This window comes from Phaethon lepturus, unplaced genomic scaffold (assembly GCF_000687285.1).
Source record: "Phaethon lepturus isolate BGI_N335 unplaced genomic scaffold, ASM68728v1 scaffold57222, whole genome shotgun sequence".
Lineage (NCBI taxonomy): Eukaryota > Metazoa > Chordata > Aves > Phaethontiformes > Phaethontidae > Phaethon > Phaethon lepturus.
In genome coordinates this window covers 26,873-44,202 of record NW_010525247.1, presented here as the reverse complement: position 1 = coordinate 44,202, position 17,330 = coordinate 26,873, and the positions used below count along the sequence as shown (strand labels likewise).

Sequence of the window (17,330 nt, the reverse complement as noted above, 5' to 3'; positions counted from 1 at the left end):
ATTACAGAAAAATATAATCTGTAATTTTAGGACAAATTTTATGAATTCATTACATTAACTATATCCAGTATTTTTTTCTGTTAAGCACATACCTCCCTAGAATATGCATTAATGATTCTTAATAGTATGCCTTGAGATGGACAAGATGCAAGAGAGCTGTCTCTGATTTCTTCTTCTGTTAGAAGCCACTAAATTACAGAAAATAAAAAAACCTGGAATTTAAGTTTGAAATACAATTTAGGATAGCAGAAAAAAATAAAAATTCTCTAGTTCTGAACCAATATTCTCTGTCAATTAACATAATACAAACCGAGCTCTAAGGATTTCCTCTAAACCATGTATTTGAGGACTAGGAGTTCTGGTGACTGATTCGACATTAGTAATTCATGCGAAAAAATCTTCATACTCACTAAATTAATCTGGAGTCTTACACTGATTACAGAAGTAATTACAAATACAGTTATTCAGACAAAAAGCATGATCTCCACAGCATAGTTCCTTTTTCCTTGGAAGCCACTAAAGGGATGCTATCATTTAAGTTTAATGAGAATTTCAAAAGTGGAAAAAGAAAGTCTGCAGGACAGACTGGCAACTAGGGGTATTCAAAGTCATTTTGTTTGGTAACTTGATTTCTTTGTTCATCAGAAGCATCTACAAATGAACATTTACTGCCAAAGATTTTTGCCACAAAACAGAATCAACTATGAAATAACTGGAAATCAGTTCAATGATATTAAGCACACTACATGATAAAACTCAGCACATATTAAAATCAGCTTTTTATTAGTATGCACTGACCGGGAACGACTTCAAATTGAGGGAATCATTATCATGGAACAACACTGGGAAAAAACAGGTACATGAAAGCGGCTGTTCAAGCTGAAGTAGTTCTATCAAACTAGTTGGTGTGCAAGGCGTTTGGAATAAATTTAGTTCCTCCAACATGCCAAAGAAAGGGCAGCAAGGAACCGCGCTTAAAAGGGGACTTATTCTTCATTTTATGACCCAGGTTTTCTGTTGGATATGATGAAATACTGCTTAAATTTATTACAGGGATAGGACCTCTTGGATCACTGGAGAAAGGATTTTTCCACAGATTTTGTTGTTTTTCTTAGTTTAAGCTTGAAAAAAAAAAGCCTTCAGGCATTCAAGACACTTGCTAAAGCTTTGTTACTTCTGCTGCAAACCCTGCATGTCCCACAGAATTAGCTGTAAATGAGGATGCCTAAAGGATGGAGCTGCAGGAATTAACGTACTAAAGCTACTGAGGAAATGTGACAATGGAAAGAGTCAATACAGGTCTCAACCCCAAGACACATGAAATTCTGACAGCTCTGAAAGTCCATCTCTTCAATTTCACATTATTTAACATTAACTAAGCATCTGTGTCACCAATTTCAACTTCAAAGCCAGTAATTTTTGAGGCTTACAAAATACCTCCATAATCACGTACAAACTGTATACAAAGGGAAAAAAATTTAGCCAGCACATGAACAGTTGGAGCTGCTAATCTCTTAATCAGTCTCACAAAATTATTAAAAAAAAAAATCTACATTGCTCATCCAGCAGTCCAAGGAAAAGTGCTGGGCAGGTCTGCATCCTGGTGATAAACTTGATGGGCAAAGACTCCTCAAATCATTGGGAAAGAAGTGCTGGACACCTCAAAAGCCAGAAGATAGCCTAAGCCAAAAGGGCCTTTCTGTGCCTGTTGCAGGAAGGAATCAGGCAGAGAAATGGAACAACGCCATTTTTCTCTTTAGGCAGAAGAGCTGGTGGCCTTTTAACTCCCACAGGACACCATCTTCCTTCTTTATGATATTTGATATGTAGTATCAGTTCTTCCCCAACGCCTCACTTTTTTTTAAGAATTAAAGTGTTCATTTCAAATTCTCATGCTGGGGGTATGAGGGTGAGTGTTAGAGGTAACTTGATCATACAGTGCAAGCAACCGGAATGAAACAAGTCATAATTTAAGGGGCAAAATAGAAGTATATTTTGCACAGTTGTGCTTTAAACTGCCTGTGAATGTTTGATACTTCTGCTGGTTGGCCTCATCTCCCCTGCTGTGCTGAATCAAAGCTTCATAAAGTCCCCGCTCTCCTCAGAATGCAAAAGGAACACTTGTGACAGGCAGAAAATATTACTGCTGGCACTGGATTGTCAGTTCGTCAGGAGAAAACCGCGCAACCAAAAATACTGCACAATACAAATGAAAAATTACGTTGTCTGTCCCCTGGAAAAAAAAAATAATCCACATTTAGCACTTGAAATCCGCAATAATTGGATGCAAAGCCTGGGGGAAGACATGAAAAAAAAAATCAGAATACAAAAAAAGAAAGATGTGATAATGCAAACACCACATTGAGGAAAGCAACATGGCTGGACAGTAGTCCAATATGCAACGTTTGCATAACAAATAAAACCAGAACAGAAACGAAGAAGACCAAAACTATTTTGTATTTTGGCTTTTGAAGCACTCCAAACCCATGTTCCTCACAGGAAGCTGCGATAGGAGAATGGATTGAATTCCAGTTAGATACCTAGAATGTCAGTTTACTTAATAAAAAAATACAAGCTTTAGAATTACGAAACATCCCCTTGAAACGTTTCCTACGGCAGATGGAATAAGCAGCACCCTCCTGACTTGAAAAGATGCCTTGGTATTTTGTCTATCTCACAGCTTTGCAGAGCTAAGTGATGTGCTTATATTCCTTATTGAATGATATAACAATTATTAATTACTTATTAGCAAACAAAAATACGCATGTTTCAGAATAACTGGAAACCTTTTCTAGTTCTATCACCATTTTAGATTGATCCATATCACCGCATTTCTGGTTTAAATTTAAGACATTCAAAGATTAATGAAATCACTAAGGTTATGGCTTGAGTGTGATTAGAGTGCAAAATTTATAAAATTTATACAATTTATAAAAAAAGCAGCAAGCGCAAGCCGGGTTTCACAACTAACTAAGCAATGGTGAAAATCTGCTAAGGAAAATAAGGCAGGCAATACTGACACTTGTGGTCATTTCTAGATTGCTATTTTTATTCAGTTACAAAGAAACACGTTGGGATCACAAAGTAGCCAAGCAAATTGCCAGTATTCTACAACCCTGTCCTCTCCACTCTAAATGACTTATTGGAGAGGTATTCTTTTTGAAGCAAAGGGAAGAATGGCCACTGGCCCTATACATAATAATTCGTAACATAGAAAATTAAAAGTAAGCATCTATGACATTCTGTATTAACACATTTCCAGAAGGAAAAAATAAAGTCTTAAAGCAAAAATAGCCAACCTTGAAAACATTGCCATTAATCATTTTGAACTGCCACTTGAAAGGTTTCCAACACATTACAGCTGAAATAATACTACATTTTACTGTGATAAAAAGGAATAAACATTGCAGAGTATTTCTGGAGTATCCAGAAAGCACAGTCCATGTGAGAACATTCAGTTGACATGTCAGCTATGATGTATGTAATTAGTTGAACTTCCATGGGACTCGTGGCCAGCAGGCTGAAAATTACCAAGCAGTACACACCTACCGCAACCACTCTAAATTGAGTTGAGAAACTTCTATTAATGTTGTCAAGACAGAACTTTATGAAATGGCTCAACCTTAGGGTGTGTTTTATTTTAAAACCAGTTGGCCAAGATTCTGCTGATTCCCTCTAAAAATGACCTGTAGGAAGATTTTTTTAAGTTTTTTTTAAGAAAATATTCCGAACCTACACCCCTTTTTTTTGCAGAAGTACATTTTGCATAGTTCAGGTTGTCACGTGCACAGGTTATTCTAAGCAGACATCTTTTCTGACACCATGCATCTGCTTCCAGCTTTGCAGAACTCACTGAGCCCTCAAGCTTTCACCGGCCACGGTAACTATACACTGTTCCTTACACACACACTGCACATCTCACATCAGAGCAACTCCTTCCTAGTGTTAATAGATGGCAGCATTTCAAACACTAACATTGCAGCTTCTAATTTAAGGTGTAACCATAGTAACGTTACGGAACATACTACTCCTTGGATCAAGAACAAGCAATCCGCTGACCCTTCACGGTGAGATTTAGCAGAAATAAAGCTCATTCCAACCTCCAGCCCAGCGAGATTACTCAAACCTTCAGGTTGTATTTCCAGTACAAAGCAAGCTCTGCCCTCCTCAAATACCCAGAAACACAGGGTATCATATAAAAGTAGTAAAGAATAAAGTGCTATGAAAGAAAAGGAATTTCTTCCTGAAACTTTGACTCTCTAGAGCCACAGTCACACCCAGGTAGAAAGTAGTAGAAAAATCAAAGCTTTTCCTTACTTCTCTGTAAGATGAGCACAGACCTGCTCATCCTCTAAAAGCAAAGAATGAGTGAACAACATAAATTGTTCATTAAGATTTAAGAGTTCAGTACTCCATTGGTTCACATGGCAAGATGACAAATTTTATGCCTATCGACAGATAACAGCTGTGCCTGAACTTTGTAAGCTGTGTACAAGTGATATGGTCATGTAATTAAAAGCCAAAGCTGATGTCTGTTCCCTTCTAAACTTACTTTAAAACAGATTTTATTTAGAGAAAACGGCCCTTGGGATTTCTGTACCTTTAATATTTACTAATGAGCATTTACAGAAAAATAAAAACAGCTCTGCCCACCCCAATATGTAAACATACGACATATAACTCACAAACACTTCAGGTACAGTCAAGCAGTAAAATAAATTAAGAGGAAACACCGTGGATTTTTGACATCTAGACTTGTTTCCCAAATACAATGTTGTACGTCTTATATGAAAATTCAAAATCAGAAGCAGATTTACAGGCTGGTATTCAAAAAAACATTACTTGTTTCTATGTAAATCAACACAGGTAAGTTAACTGCACAAATATCTCACTTGATTTCCTACTCATAGCCCAGAATGCAGCAAACTGACAATACTCCGCACCGAACTCTGCCACAGACTTGTAGACATACTGTAACAGATTATATAAAGTTCTGTATGTTACATGGGGCAAGGATATGAAAGCTTTGTGTGTTTAAGTGGAAAATGCAGTAGACTGAGCACACACGCAACCTTTCGAAGCACTGATTCTCAATTATTCATAAACGTCCCAGAACAGTAAGTGGTGCCGGACAGAGGTGTCTCCTTTCTCGTTCCACCACCCCACTGCCCCCCCTCCATTTTTTAAACACAAAATTTTTTAGACTGGAGAAGATGTAAGTCTTTACTGATATGCATGTTATATTTATAATTAATATTTACGGAATATGCTCATGCTCCTAAAACGCCCTCAAATAGGATCATAGGATTTGTGGAAATTGTCATTAGGATAGGAAATGCATACATTCAAAACAAGACTAAATTAATACAGAATGTTAGTGTACATAGACGATTTAGTTAGAAGGATATAAAGCTGATTATGTTTCCAGTAAATTATCAGAATATGCATCTAGAATATTAAAACACACTGACTGCCTGGGGAAGCCTTATTTGCCAATAAGGGACATACCTACCCCCAATCCTACTAATCAGAGATACCATATGATCGAGCAATTATATTTTCTTTATCCCTTTGCAAATGATTTAAAAAAAAAAACAACCCTCCCAAAAAACAACTAAAAAACCACAAAACAATAACCACCCCCTCCCCAACCGAGTCTAAAGAGCTAGTCATTAACTTTTCAAAATAGAGTGGACAAACACAGTGACTAATAAATACTTGGGTAAGTACGCTGGTAGCTTTTTATTTTCTGAGTCATCTATTGTGATATTTTGTTTATAACATGCAGTAAATATAATAAGATGCTTCAGCATAGAAGGGTCAGTCATTGAAAGGACAGAAATGAAAGGAATCCAAGTTTCATTAAGACCAGAAAGACAAATTCTGTAATATAGGTATGTCTGTAACAGACAAATGACATTTTAGACCCATCAATAATTGAAATCAAGTGCCCCCGGTTCTGCAATACCAGACTTCGACCTTTACCGAGGAAGAAAGCCATTAACAGCAGAAAGGCAGCTTAACAGCATGTGCTTATACATTAGTGTCGTCCAGCTTAATTGACTAACCTAAGATTACAAAAAGCAGCTTTTATAGAGTAAGCATGTGTAAAGGAAGTATGAGCAAAGTAGTACATTTTTTTCATTGGCATGAAGGCACAAAAGATTTATACTCGAAGAGAGCCAAATGGATTAAATCAAGCTTCAGTATTTAAATGCTTTTAATTCCTTTGCACTGCAGAACAGCTTTTGGAATACAGGAATAGAATGTCTAACATTAAAAATGCCCTAGAGAATCATAAGTTACAGTGTCAAGGAAAAGCGAAAACAATTTGAAAAAACCCTCAATCATTCATTTTATCATCATACAATTTTTATACTATTCACCTCTCATTGTGCTTGAGCTGAGTATGTATCATTTATCAAATAGGAGCAAAAGCCTGTAAAGCTTTCTGGCTGCCTTTAGATTTAGTCAAAATGAATGCAAACAATCACGTGGGATTCAGCCAAGCAATGACGTTAAATTCTGCTCTGTCAGAAGACAGCATCTGTCAAAGCCCACATTTAAACTGCTGCCTGCCTGTGCGGCAGCTGAAGAACTACAGAATGGATTTTATAGACCAGAATCCCCGGTTAAAACAGCTCAGAACCATTTCTATTACTGCCTAGCAACAATGAAGGAAGGAATAGAGGGAAATCCTATTACTGAAGGCAACTGAACCACTACGCGCTAGCACTCCCTGCTAACATTACCGTTAGAAATATGGATACTGAGGAGAAGAGAACACAGCACTGCATTGTCCGACAAGGGAAACACCAGATGTAAAAGCTCCGATACATCAGCCGTGAACGCCAGACAGCCCCGATCAGAACAGAAACGAGAACTACTGTCCTTTTGTTTGAAGGATGAACAAAAAGCCCCACGACAAGGGCAACACTTATGAGCAAGGAAGGTAACACAGCAACGAGCAGACAGATGGACAGAGTGGATACTGTGAAAAGCAATCGCAGGAGGCAGACTGTTGGGGGATGTGCGCATGTTCGATAGCATCCTTTTTGCTGAAGTGATGGCGTGCCAAAACTATTTTCTGTGGGTATAATCCTCGCACCATAAATGGCCTGACCAAGGAAGGTATGTCAAACCCTTGTGTGTGATATTCATTCGATTGTCTGTTACCTTTTCAGCCATTGCAGATAATGATCGTTCCTAATTTGCAGAGCCCCGAGATAACATGTCTCTGAACAGAGAGAGAAAGAATTCTAGCAGGATTTCCTCTCCCACAGCCCAATGTCACTATCTTACACTTACTAAATGCATTGCTTAGCCTGCACAAGACTGGTGTGGCTAGAGAGGAGGGATTAAAGGGATAACGTTGCTACTGTAATGATTGCTTTTCACTGAGAAATTAAAAACTCCAATATAGAAAAAACAATTAGAAATCCTCTCAGACTAGGTCAGAATTAATTCTTATCTGAAGTAATCTTAAAGCACTAGTAAAATGGTCATGACATGACACACAGAGCACTGAACCATCAAAACAGACCACACAGTCAAATTACATTATCTTAAAAAGTACCTTCAGACCTTTTTACACTTGCTTCCCCCCTCTTCCCCCCCAAACACAAGGAAAATGTCATCAGGCTACTACCAGCCAAGCATAAACTGGGAGCGTGCAAAAGATTGGACATGATTTAAACCATCAGCAGTGCAATCAAGCACCACATTTTACAAGTAACACCAGGCTCCCCTGACATCCCGAAAGGAAACCTTCAAACACTATACGCTCAAAATGGTGAGCATGCCCCTTAGCTCATGCCATCATTAACATTTCTGTATAATATGAAAACACCGACTGTTTAATTTCGATTGTAAAATTACATTCCACCTAATTGCTATTCATTTGTATTTATTGTTGAAATTTAAATACTTCATCACTAGCGGCAAACAAACAAGATGAGTATTTGCAATACAAATTTAAGACCTAAATTTACAGCCATTTAATACACCACAGAAAGGAAGTGCTGCATCTACCAATAAGCTATAATAAATCATTAAATGGCAATATAATGTGCTTTCTTTGCCCAAGGCAATGCTAGCATGCAATAAAACCACCACAAATGGAAAGAGTTCACGTACCTAAGGCTGCAGGGTACAACAGTCATTGGTTTGAGATCACTTTTAAGATGTTTAGAAGGTAAAGTCACTTTCCAGAACTTTTAAAACAAAAAAATTCTACCCTCAGGAATACTCCTGGAGAAGCATGCCTAGCTCGTGGTGCAACTTTCATATCTGACTTTTAAAACCCTGCACACCAAACCTCATCCCGAGTCCTGCTTTGTGCAAAAGATTAATGCAGTTTGTAAGTGAACTCAGGCACATTACGTGAGGCCCAATATGCAACCGCTGCTGCTGTTTATCAGAACACTGACTCGGGCTGCCTTTTCAACTCTTCCCTCTAATTAAAGAGTTTGCCCACACAGCTAATCAAAATATGAAAATCCAGGACATGTGAATAGGAAGTCGAACGCTTCAATCTGCAAAGCTGTAATTATAGAGCAGAACTGAAAGTACAAGGAACCAAAACACCAGCAGCGCGCAGATCACAGATAAAAATTCCAGAGGCATTCACAGTTTATATATCTGGCATTTGATAATGCATCAGCGACTGCACAGTCAAGTGCCAAAAATGAAGTAGAACTATTATAAACCGTACCTTCAAAATGCAGAGCTACATGCAACAACACACCTTCAGAGGACAAGGTGATGGTATAGAGACCTTTTGCTATACTTTGGCTTTTTTACCAACTGCCAACGGTAGTTGGTAAAGGCAGTTCATAAGCCTTCTGTGAAATGAAATTTTAAATACCTGGGCAAAAGCAGCAACATTCTAACTCTAATTAAGAAGTGAGAGAAAAATATTTTTTTTATGATACTATTTTATGGTGTTCTTAATATATATTGATAGCTGTTTACATTACTTTTAAACAATGCATCCTAGCATGTAGTATTTTTTTAAAGGAGCAATTGCTGTTGCTGTATTTCAAATACTTAATACCTACCATATATTTTGAAATGTTTTAAACCTGAATTACAAAGAAAATGAGAAACAATGTTTGGTTTTCGTGGGTGGTTTTTTTCCAGTCAGTAGTTTTATGAAGCTGAGAAATAGATGTGGGTCCTTCCCCTATCCATAGAATGCTTTTTTAAAGGGCAAAAAGAGATTGAAGATTTTCTAGGAAACTCACACCTTGAAAAATAAGGGAAATATTGCAATTTGACTCTCTCTAAATTTCTTATTATTTTAGTTCAATCCCTCACGGTAACATTTGTTTTAACATGCACAATGTGAGCACGCAGCCTAAAAAAAAAAAAAAGGTTTCAGCCATTACAGCTGCCTTTTCTGGGACACTGTCTCAGTGCATCATGGAACGACAGCACCTAAAAACGGTTGTCCGTTTACACAAATATTTACAACTTAAGATTCTCACTTTTGCCTATTGCCATATGAAAGCAGGTGCACAACAAAACACTACCTCAATTAAAAATCAAACACAGAGTAGTAGTGCAGTGCAGATTTGACAAAGTATTTGCATCTAATGACTGCAGTATTAGAAGCAGAATAATTCAGTGTTACAAAATTCATCCAAATTCTAGCTGCTACTCTACCTCCGTGAAATTCTGGGTTTGACTTTCTTCCTAAACTGCACACCCATGCAATGGAACACTAATTAATCAACTCTTCCCACTGTTGCCCTCCAAACTGGTATCAAACAAGTAATTTCCCCGAGATCTAGGGTACCCTTTGAAGTGACATTTATGTTTGCTTATGCAGGGATATTCTTCCCAAATAGCTGAGCGTTCAGTTAACTCACATGCACACTGCATGTGAAGAGAGAAGAAGTTACTAGTTTTGAGGGCAGGCTTTTATTTTTTAAGCATGCAAAAGCAGGTGCAAGTGGTCAGGTAAGTGTAAGTATTCTACATTTGGGGCTTATTTTCTTTTATATAAGGATAACATCTGAGTTAAAGCAGCGTAAAACAGAGTAGTGTGGAGTTTCAGGTTACTTCTCAAGCTGCATAGTTTAGACACACATGTTTAACAGCTGTAGACTGGAAAATAATTTTTAGAAAGATAGCCCAGTCTCCGGTAAGCAGGATCAGTCCAAAGCAGTTAAAAAGAAAAAAAATCAGAAATACTTTCAGTGAGCTTGAGAACAAAATTAATGAACGCTGTGTAACAAGGCAACGACAGGGAAGAGCTTAATAGATCACTAGGCAAATATTTTGCTATTGCAGAAAGAGAATTAAGGAGCAGTGTCGCCTGTTTAGACACGGTTGCATCGTCACAAAGCAGAGTTAAAATCCCCACTTACTTGCTCCTCCTAGTGGAGGTTAGCAAGAGAGACAATTCCCACTCTGTGCACTACTACTTCCCCCTTGCTTCCAAATATTGTGAATGAGGCATCTTCTGCACACAGGTTATTTTGTTTCTATATAAACTGACATACAGTAATTAAAGTAAAGCTCAGTTATACGTCTCTCCTTTTGAAATACGAATTTTCCCTTACATGAACCGGGCAGATTGAATGTTGTCACACACATAGAATTCAACTGTCATCTCATCTTAAATTACTTCCTTACAATGCAAAATCCTGTAATTTCCCCATATAACATGTCACTTAGTTTTTAAATGCAGAAATTAATCCAAATATTGGTTTTAGAAGATAGCAAAGCAATTAATAAATTACACATTTATATTAGAAATGGCATTTTCTATGGACTCTTGTTCAACTGTCATCCTTTTTCCTATACAAAACCCTAGGGACCAGAAATAAATTAGAGCAAATTGAAAATCACAGACGAATTGCTACTGTGCAGTGAAAGGTTCATTTACGTGATGATGTGATCAGCTTTGAATATGCAGCATCATGAAGCTGCCATATTGACTCTGCTCTTGAATATGAAAAAAATTTAAGAGAAAATGAAGCACAGACTACTTTGGCACTTTTTCCAACAGTTACAGCTGCTGCTAACAGTACTTGAAATTTTTGTATGATGCCAGAAGTATAGTAGTTACATATAAATTTATAGAGGAAAAAACCCAAATATCACATTCATCAGACAGCTTGCCAGAAACTTAGTGCTGTGTAATTTTACTTCCAGTTAACATGAACATTTACCTAAGATCTCTGCCTACCAAAAAATCAACAGCTTAATTTTCCATCAACTGCATATGAGCCTGGCGCAACAGCCAAGTGTTCCATTCAACACTTCATTGTGGAGCAGAAGGTTAAAGGTGCCTGAAAGGTGACCGAAAATGTTATCCTGCGTTATCATCTGAGGGCTGTACAGTGAGGTTACTGGACCCTGAAAATTAATTTTGACAGGTGCAACTTCTCATTGACTTTCTGAACACAGTCGGGGCTGGTGGAAACGCGCCAAGCAGTGTACTGTGACTAACACAACTCTGCCATAATCAACCTTGCGCCGTCTGTCCCACCACCGATACATGACCATTTTACAAAAAAGGTTTTTAAACTGTGAGCCGTACTAGCCTCTGCATGTCAAATCAATTTTAATTAATGCCAATAAACCTTCCATCTGGTATCAAGGCCTTTTCATTCAGTCCTCCTCCAACACTATAGAAGGGTTTCACAGTCAGTATACTTGAATCTATTTACGTCTACATCACATTTTTTCTGCTAACACGATCAAATTCTTTTTTTCTTTTTATCTTTGGTACCCAGGATATTTGTCTAAACTTCTGCCATGAAAAAAGCATTTTTAAAAGCCAACAAATCAAGTCAACTTTAATCATAAAACAAGGTTCGCTTTTAGCATAAAAATCAAGCCTTGTTTATAGTAACATGGACTCTTTTTTCAAAAAAAACCCAACAACTCAATTTTATATCTACTTTCTCACTGTAACCTTTTATATTATGAGCAGTAAAATTAAAGATTTCTGATTTTCTTTTTTTTAATCTTTGCAGAGTGAGCCATTTGCAGACAATGACTCGACGCGAACAAAAGAAAATGAATACCAAAGAATAGCAGTGGATTCAAAAACGATTGGAAAAGCATTTTGCTTGGCCATTGTCTCCTATTCCATCATTGGATTCTTACAACATGCTTCAGTGGAGAAGACGGCACTGCTGCTTTGCAAAGATGACCTGGAATACCAAAAGGTCTCTGTTTCGCACCCATCTTATTGGTCTGATCTCTCTCGTATTTCTTTTTGCTATGTTTCTGTTCTTTAATCATCATGACTGGCTGCCAGGCAGGGCTGGATTCAAAGAAAATCCCATGGCTTACACTATACGAGGATTTAGATCTACAAAAAGCGAGACAAACCACAGCTCTCTAAGGAACGTGTGGAAAGACGCCATACCTCAGACGCTCAGGCCTCAAACAGTCACCAACTCCAACAACACAGACCTGTCCCTGCAAGGAGTAACCGGTTTGGAAAATACACTCAGTGCCAATGGAAGTATTTACAATGAAAAAGGTACTGGGCATCCAACTTCGTATCATTTCAAATACATCATCAACGAGCCTGAGAAATGCCAAGAGAAGACGCCTTTTCTAATACTGCTCATAGCTGCAGAGCCAGGCCAGGTGGAAGCCAGACAAGCTATCCGACAAACTTGGGGTAATGAAAGCCTGACACCTGGCATCCAAATTGTTCGTATTTTTTTGCTGGGGTTAAGCATCAAGATAAATGGGTACCTCCAGCGTACCATACTAGAGGAAAGCAGACAGTACCACGACATCATTCAACAGGAATACTTAGACACCTACTATAATTTAACCATTAAAACTCTGATGGGAATGAACTGGGTTGCATCCTATTGTCCACGTGTTTCATACGTTATGAAAACTGACAGTGATATGTTTGTCAATACTGAATATTTAATACACAAGCTTCTGAAACCAGAACTTCCTCCGAGGCACAAGTATTTCACAGGTTATTTAATGAGAGGTTACGCACCTAATAGAAACAAGGATAGTAAGTGGTATATGCCACCTGATTTGTATCCAAGTGAACGTTATCCTGTATTCTGTTCTGGAACTGGTTATGTTTTTTCTGGAGATTTAGCAGAAAAAATCTTTAAGGTCTCCTTAAGCATCAGACGTTTACATTTAGAGGATGTATACGTGGGGATCTGTCTTGCCAAGCTGCGAATTGACCCTATGCCTCCACCCAATGAGTTTGTCTTCAATCACTGGCGAGTTTCTTACTCCAGCTGTAAATATAGCCACCTAATTACCTCCCATCAGTTCCAACCTAGTGAACTGATCAAATACTGGAACCACTTACAACAAAATAAGCACAATGCCTGTGCCAATGCCGCGAAAGAAAAAGCGGGCAGGTATCGCCATCGTAAACTGCACTAGAAGGACAACGCTCCCTCTGTCAGATGTACTCCACGTGCAATCTGTAAATACCGCTGAACGCATGTACAGTGAAAATGGATGAGCTTAATGGGACAGCCTTTAGTTGATCCCCGTCACGTAGTGGAGTCTGAAAATTATTTTTTTAAGTTTAAAAAAAAGTATAGTTCTTGATAACACTAATATTATGAAACTATAACCAAAAGGTTATCCCAGCAAATTTGAGGAAAGACGACGACAGTATATAAGGATTTTTGTGTTAATGTGCAATAATAAGCATGCACACTTTGGTGGTACAATTGCTGATCTATGTGCCAATAAAATATAATTGAGCATATTTCCCACACCAAAATTTTATTTTAAAAAATGCGTTCATAGCTCTAGTTCTCTTCAATGTAATGATTTCTTGTTATCTAGAATTGCTATAAAATGAAAAATTAAAAACTAAGGAAATGCACAAATGGCAGATCAGTTTTACCTTCAAATACCACATTGAAATTATTATACGTTTCTTTAACATACAATACATAGCAATGTCACATTTACCATTTAGTAAGACACTAGCAATGAACTCTAACACACTAAGAAAGTACTCCCTTAAAGCAGATCCAGTTTTGGGAAGGTTGCTTATATTTTGGTTAGGAAAGAGGGATAAATGAAATCAAAGTTCAGAAAAACTGCTGCTTTGCACATCACCTTCGGAAATGCAAGCGGAGTTCTAGATTCAACCATAGATTCAGCTAGATTCTCCTCAAAGAGCCGAATAAAAATTACTTAATCCTCTAGAAGTCATAAGGAGCCTCCTAAAATCTGGTGCCAAGTAACATTCATCTTGGCATCGTCAAGCAAATCCACTGAATCCGCTATTAATTTCCTCACATAACTTCAAGGCAGCTCAAATACTGATCAGAAATGCAAAATGGACTTCAAGTCTTTCACCATAGTTTCAAAAATATCTCATTTGGTGGAAAGAAGGAGAAAACCAACCAAGTCTGTTGATTTTGCTCTTTCCTGCCTACCAAAAACAAAGGATTAGTCTAGTGAAAAATAGGTCTGCAAAAGAAAATTAAGCCACACACCTTACTTTCTAGGTGGGGAAGACCAGGTCGTAATAAGATTGAGAATTCCAGACAGCAATATAGGCGAGAACAAAATCTAAGCAATTTTTAAAATTAAAGCCACAACACGTACTACTGAAAATAAATTGTGAGAAGTAGGTTAAATCTATTTACAGGTTTCCAGTTCTCTAACAAACAGAACTTTTAAAGCTTATTTTCTAACAGAGTTACAGCAGACTTGTATCAGATTCAGGTTATTAGTGTTTGTCACAGTGCCAGGGTAAGCAATACCCATCTCGGATTTAGCAGCAAATAATGGAACTGTGATTAGTTTTCTGTTTGACTGGGACTTTTTAATTGGATAAAATACAAATTTTTGATGTACTTTTATTATTTAATAAAATTGATTATATTTATGGTCTTCAGACTTCACTTTTTATGGGAAAGCTGCTCAGGAAAAAGAAAAAAATTCTAGCTTTAGCATTACCTGACTTAGTATTCTCTAGTTCTTAAAGCCTAGTTTTCATATCATGCACAATACAGAGATCACAGCAGCTGTTTTCTTCTTTGTAATGAAAAGACAAATCATACTACTGAGCACTCTCAGAAGCCCTAAGGCTGTCTATATGCAGGAACTTACACACAATGAGTAGACTACATTGCACTGGACTAGCCCGCTTAAGAAATTCTAGGAGCTTTTACTGAATGAAGATGGGTATGGGAATTTGCTCGTCACCATTTTTTTGGTGATCCTCCACTAAATTTTGTCATCTGCTGTACTTGAGGTATGATAATTATACATTTGTGCATTTCCAAGATACCTCAAATCGTAGAAATGTCCATTTCTGGGGAAAGTAAATGTGTAAAAATAGTAACTCTCTGCAGAACATTGTTCTCCAACTAGATTGAAAGTGCATTCACTTAGTTTTGGTGATGACTATTGGCATTCACGTAACAGAGACGCAAGCTGCATTAGACAAAGTCTTTGGGAGCGTTCTTTCAACACCCATTTATAGCTTTCTTCACACTCAATCTGCCTGCTTCCTTCCAGCGAACACAGCTGAAAGCCACCTGGCTTAAGTTAACTATATGCAAGCTTTACACAACAGTTCAAGTTTTAGACAAGCAGAGTGAGTGCTGACATTGAAAGCCAGCTACTACTCAAGGGTATTTGGTTCTGGATGGTGCATAATCCCGTAAGTGGCCTCTCCCAGAGTAATGCTGGCCAAGAACACAGTCCATCCTCTTGGAAAGGACTTCAACACTGTTCCCTGCCTTCAGCACTTTCAAGCTAGTCTGTAATGTACTCTACTTGGATTTTACCAACTCTGGCTAGTCCAAAATGCTGGCTTCTGGGTATAGTCCAAGAGGTTAATAACTAAACCTTAAATAGTTTGGCACTTGAATCCTAAAGTTTGGCAGCCAAACAATCTCTTGGGTACTCCACTTTGGAGCTCATGCATGATGACGATCTGTCCGAGCTTGGCAGAATTACGGTACAATGACTACAAGTTTAGTACATCAAACATCTTGCTAGTTAAAATACTGGTGAGGAGTGTAAGATGTTAAATAAAAAGCCATTTTTAATACCCTATTAAGGGTCCAACATAATTTCTAAAAATTCATAATAATGCTCGGGTATAAGTTGAAACTACTCTACACATATATTTGAACCATTATCAAGACAGCCAAAGGCTCCTTAAATTGTTTGTATCCAAGTACTGGTTTTTTTGCACAGCTTGTTACAAAGCTTTCAGAAGCAGGAGGGACAGCTTGTGTGATGAAATATGCAATTATGGAATGAGAGATATACATTCCATTCTCTGAATGTTTTTACTGTTTTGTAGCTTGTGTTTAAGCTATTTGCTCACTCTACTAGAATATAAAAACAGTTCATGTTAAAAATAGTAAAATAATTATTTATATCATTAAAATCTGTGACAAGTTCTCTCACTTCCTTTACCCATAAAGACCAAAAAAATGCATTTCCATTAGCAATAGCATACAAGCTTGTATCTCACTGTCTAACATGTCTGCAATGCAGTTAAAAAAAAAAAAATAGTTTACTCATTGAGGTATAGAAGTTTTGATAGTATTTGCTTTGAATGTTTTTAGTTCTCTCTGTGTCTGCTTCAGATTGAAAACAAATACAAAGTCATCACGACTCAAAACATTATAGGAAAAAATGCAACATCATCAGTACCATAATTATGGCAAAGAAAAATCTCAGAAAAATTAAGCGTGGTAACAAAATCAGAAATTGGAATTCCATGATTTTTCCCTATTTATTTAACTTTCAACCAAACAAATATTTACACATGGATACTAGGTGACTAAAATGAAGTCCGACAAAAAATTGTTATTCAGCAACAACAGAACTGTTCCTTTCATATCTCCAATTAAATCAGTGATATGGGTTATTTGCAGATCACACAGCAATAGATTTGGGCACGAAAAATGCACAACTACAGGTTTTAGAGAGATACAACTGCTCCTATCCCCAGCCATTGCCAGGTTTTGCATGGGTAAAGTTCATGATCTTTTCTAGTCTGAAAAAACTTAGAGGTAAAGGTACTGCCAAGTCCCAGTGGTTCCTCACAGTCAAAAAATTCAGTGTCCATTAAGAGCTCAACTTAAAAGTTATAAATTATTTTTATGTCCTATAAATTTAAAATTATATAATGGCATTGATATAGAAAAGAAGAGACAGACTGGCTTTCAGGTTAAGCTTACTACAACGGTAATTTAACATTTGCTTTCCTTTGCAATGCAGTAATATAAAATGTGTTAGTCCATATTTACAAAATATTTTCAGAATATATTATCATGTTAAGACATGCATTAACTGTCTCAAAATCCTTGCTAAATCATGCATTGGAG

General features: G+C 37.3%; 1 protein-coding gene across 1 annotated transcript; it reads left to right on the top strand.

Annotated features, from left to right (window-relative positions):
• Positions 1 to 6,903: 6,903 nt before the first annotated feature.
• Positions 6,904 to 13,540, top strand: B3GALT2 (UDP-Gal:betaGlcNAc beta 1,3-galactosyltransferase, polypeptide 2). The gene is made up of 2 exons (XM_010282662.1): positions 6,904 to 7,131; positions 11,993 to 13,540. The coding sequence occupies exon 2, from the start codon at positions 12,127 to 12,129 to the stop codon at positions 13,393 to 13,395; it is 1,269 nt and encodes a 422-aa protein (XP_010280964.1). The 5' UTR covers positions 6,904 to 7,131; positions 11,993 to 12,126; the 3' UTR covers positions 13,396 to 13,540.
• Positions 13,541 to 17,330: the final 3,790 nt, after the last annotated feature.